The sequence below is a fragment of the Trachymyrmex cornetzi genome, unplaced genomic scaffold, assembly GCF_001594075.2.
Source record: "Trachymyrmex cornetzi isolate Tcor2-1 unplaced genomic scaffold, Tcor1.1 scaffold1426, whole genome shotgun sequence".
NCBI classification, from domain to species: domain Eukaryota; kingdom Metazoa; phylum Arthropoda; class Insecta; order Hymenoptera; family Formicidae; genus Trachymyrmex; species Trachymyrmex cornetzi.
In genome coordinates, this window is record NW_017296012.1 from 1,738 (window position 1) to 5,752 (window position 4,015).

The following is a 4,015-nucleotide window of genomic DNA, read 5'->3' on the forward strand; positions in this document are numbered from 1 at the left end:
TTTAAAATGTAACTAAGTTAAGTTAAAATTATTTAACTTTTCAACTTTTTAACTTAACTTTTAGCTTTTTAACTTGGCACTACACCCAACCCTGAAATGAATTTTAATGTCAATGCTGTCAAAGACATTCCAATCACAACTATTATTTCTTAAAACTTTAATATTACTCCATGATATTTAGCCGTTTAGTAATAATAAATGCAGTAAACATCGTGTTTATACCATTTTAAAGATGCAGTTTCCTAAAAAGCTTGTTCGACAAGCGTTGCTTTTGTTTTTTAATCTTTAAAGAAGAAAACGACAGCTCAAGGTTACATACAGAATTCTGATATAAACTTATGATGATGTTATTCCATCAATTAAGACATATGAATATTATTTCTGTAGATTCAAAAGTGGTGATTTCAATATTAACGACAAAAGCAGGAAAATGCAAAATTTGCAAGTATTATTGGACGAAAATCTAGCACAATCCACTTCAGAACTTACCAGAGAATTAAATGTTGAAATTGTTACAAAGTTAGTAAATGTTTACGTAATATGTTAAACTGTTTTTTAAATAAATCAGTTTTCGACAAAAAAACCCTCAAAATTAAATTACACTCTTAATACATATACAGTGAGAGCAAAAAGTATTTGTACAAAGAAATTTTTTATAAAAAAAGTCTTATTTGTAGAAAATAAACGTTAATTAGCAATTTTATACAATAAATACATTATGTTCTTACAAACAAGCTTCGCACATATTCTTGATTTTAGAAGCTAAATTTTTCGATTGTACGAATACTTTTTGAGCATCCAAATACAATTTTTAATTTTCGCTTATTTTTCAGATGAAATATTTTCTATGATTAATACAAATCTTTTTGGTATATATAATTTTAAGAAACATACAGTCTATTTTATTCTTTATAAATAAATTGTTAATTACACCGCAAGAAATGATCGTCAATTAAATGTCGAATCGACGTCAAATCCCTTACGGAAAAAACTCTGAAAATTTCAGTGTTTATACTCAAATTTGAGTGTAAACCCTAAATTTTGGTAGTTTACTCTGAAATTTGTGTGTTTACACTTAAATTTTGAGTGTTTACACTCAAACATTGAGTATATACACTCAAAGATTGAGCGTTCACAACGTTCATACTCAAGTTTGAGTTTACACACTAAACATCTAAAGGTTACTCTCAACACTTGGGTATGACACGCAATAAATGAGCGTAAACCCAAAACCTTTGAGTGTCTTCAAAATTGAGTATATAAACTTAACAGTTATATTTGAGTTTTAATTTCTATGATTAAGATAAATGCCAAAATATTGAATGTAGGTGCCCGCAAATATTTGAGCAATTAAAAATAATGGCGTTTACAATTTAATATTTGTTCTGAAATTTTAATTTGTTTTGAAATTTTTATTTGTTTTGAAATTTTAATATTTATTTCTATTCCTATAATAATACTTCCTCCATTGTATGTAGGGTCTAAGGGTGAAATCAAACGGTGCGGAAAAGAAAATATGTCACAAAAGCAACCAATCAGCTTTATTCTACGTTATTCCGAATAGCGCTAATTGGTTGTTTCAATGGGCGCATTCAGCGGACTCAACAGTTGAGTGCGAGTGCCATGCTCGCTGTTATTGGTGTATTCTTTTAGCTCATCCAATCATAATTTTAGATCTAGAAGAATATACCAATAACAGCGAGTGCTCACTCAACTGTTGAGTCCGCTGAATGACGCATTCTTTGTCCCGCAATCATTTTCCGCACCGTGTGATTTCACCCTGACACTCAAGTTAACTATCATGTTGAGATTAACACTCAACATTCAAGTCATCAATAACACTCAAGTTGAGAGTTATACTCAGGTTGAGCGTCCAAAATAATCATTAATTGAGTGTTACCTTGAGTGTATTTTTCAGTGTTTTTCAAATTGTAAACACTCAACTTTTAAGAGTTTTTTCCGTAAGGGTAACCCTTCTAACATTCTAATTGGATGAGCTAAAAGAATACACCAATAACAGCGAGCATGGCACTCGCACTCAACTGTTGAGTCCGCTGAATGCGCCCACTGAAACAACCAATTAGCGCTATTCGGAATAATGTAGAATAAAGCTGATTGGTTGCTTTTGTGAAATATTTTCTTTTCTGCACCGTGTGATTTCACCTTTAGACCCTACGTACAATGGAGGAAGTATTATTATAAGAATAGAAATAAATATTAAAATTTCAAAACAAATAAAAATTTCGGAAAAACAAATGAAAATTTCAAAAGAAATTAAAATTTCAGAACAAATATTAAATTGTAAACGCCATTATTTTTAAGTACGCAAATATTTGCGGGCATCTACATTCAATATTTTCTCATTATCTTAATCATGGAAATTAAAACTCAAATAATTGTTAAGTTTATATACTCAATTTTGAAGCCACTCAAAGGTTTAGGATTTACGCTCATTTATTGCGTGTCATATATCCAAGTGTTGAGGATAACCTTTAGATGTTTAGTGTGTAAACTCAAACTTGAGTATGAACGTTGTGAACGCTCAATCTTTGAGTGTATATACTCAATGTTTGAGTGTAAATACTCACAATTTAAGTGAAAAACACACAAATTTCAGAGTAAACTCCAAAAATTTGGGGTTACACACAAATTTGAGTATAAATATTGAAATTTTCAGAGTTTTTTCCGTATGGGCATCATATCGATATTGATTCAACATCAATTCGATTACTCATTTCTCGCTGGAGAATATTTATTTTTTTTAAATACAGTTTTTAAAAAAAATATTTTGTCTCTACGAATATTTTTTGCACTCACTGTATTTCATATTTGTAATAACTTACATTCTTATTTTTATTTTCTAAAGTAAATTTTAACGGATCCCATGCCAATTCTTCGTTGTCGATGTTTCTGGATATGTTACTTTGCGACGATTTCAGTCCAAAAAGCGTACTTATCTGTCAAAATAAATAATCGAACATCTTAAATTTTATAAATATAAAAAAATATCACTGCTGTATAATGTAAATAATTTGTATCTTATCATACATATATTTACCATTTGTGCAAGAAATACAACACTATTGACTGCGATTGCTGCGATTTTTTGCGAATCAAATCCAATGAGTCGAAAGAATGCAGAAACAAAATTTGAAGGACCAAACAGTTGTTTTTCATCATTTCCGTTTTCTCCGCGTTTTTGCTTATGACCTAAACTCTTAGACACCAAGTCGGCAATGTCTTTAGCCGTCTCTAGATAGTTACTTGCATGCTGTAATCCTACCTTTATCTTATCCAGAATATCTGTGTGTGATTGTGAAATTAAAAATATACAATTCTTTTTATAGCAATTTATTTATAGTAATTCCTCAGCACACACACACACACAAATACTAAAGCTGAGATTTACAACAAAAAATTAATTCTTCGGAAGAAAAATAAACTCACCTTCGGTATTTGTAAGTTCCACTTTGTCAAATACAGTTATCCAAAGGACACAAAAGAGAAAACACGAAACGCTGGACATTTTGTCGAATCAAATTGTTCAACAATACTGACAATGAGACTACTACTAAGAATCTTTGTAAAACAGATTATAACGGGTTTTGTGTTAATTATACTTTTATTCCGTTGAGTCTCCGCGACAAGCCCCCGTTGGGTCGCCTATGCGATTGTCACTCTTCTTGCTTCGTCAGCCAAGCGCAAAAGAAAACGGCATCCGTGTTTCACAGTACGATTTACTCGCGTTCCTATCAGACGCCAGTAAAAAGTTGACTAAAGCACTAGGACATTCCAAATTTACATAGCTGTCATCATCGCGTATTTGACGAAAAGGTATGAAAAGTGTTTATTATAAAATTGTTTAATATTTACTGTTCTAAGTTAAAATATTCAAATGAGTGTCCATTTTTACACTATTGGAAATAAGATACCTATATTATAACATGTTAATATAATAAAAAAAGGAGAGAGAGAGAGAGGGGGGGAGAGAGAGAGAGAGAGAGAGAGAGAGAGA

General features: G+C 30.9%; 2 protein-coding genes across 2 annotated transcripts in view; one reads left to right on the plus strand and one right to left on the minus strand.

The window, feature by feature from the left end:
- Positions 1–3,552, minus strand: part of LOC108757432 (uncharacterized) — a 4,706-nt gene extending 1,154 nt beyond the window's left edge. The window contains exons 1-3 of the mRNA XM_018501847.1: positions 3,448–3,552; positions 3,059–3,303; positions 2,844–2,957 (exon numbers count right to left, since the gene is read on the minus strand). Coding sequence (XP_018357349.1) covers positions 2,844–2,957; positions 3,059–3,303; positions 3,448–3,526 — 438 coding nt within the window. The 5' untranslated portion in view covers positions 3,527–3,552. The remainder of the gene's footprint in view (positions 1–2,843; positions 2,958–3,058; positions 3,304–3,447) is intronic.
- A 214-nt stretch (positions 3,553–3,766) lies between these two features.
- LOC108757433 (uncharacterized) overlaps positions 3,767–4,015 on the plus strand; it is a 13,598-nt gene continuing 13,349 nt past the window's right edge. The window contains exon 1 of the mRNA XM_018501848.1: positions 3,767–3,834. The gene's annotated coding sequence lies outside the window, so the exon portion shown is untranslated. The remainder of the gene's footprint in view (positions 3,835–4,015) is intronic.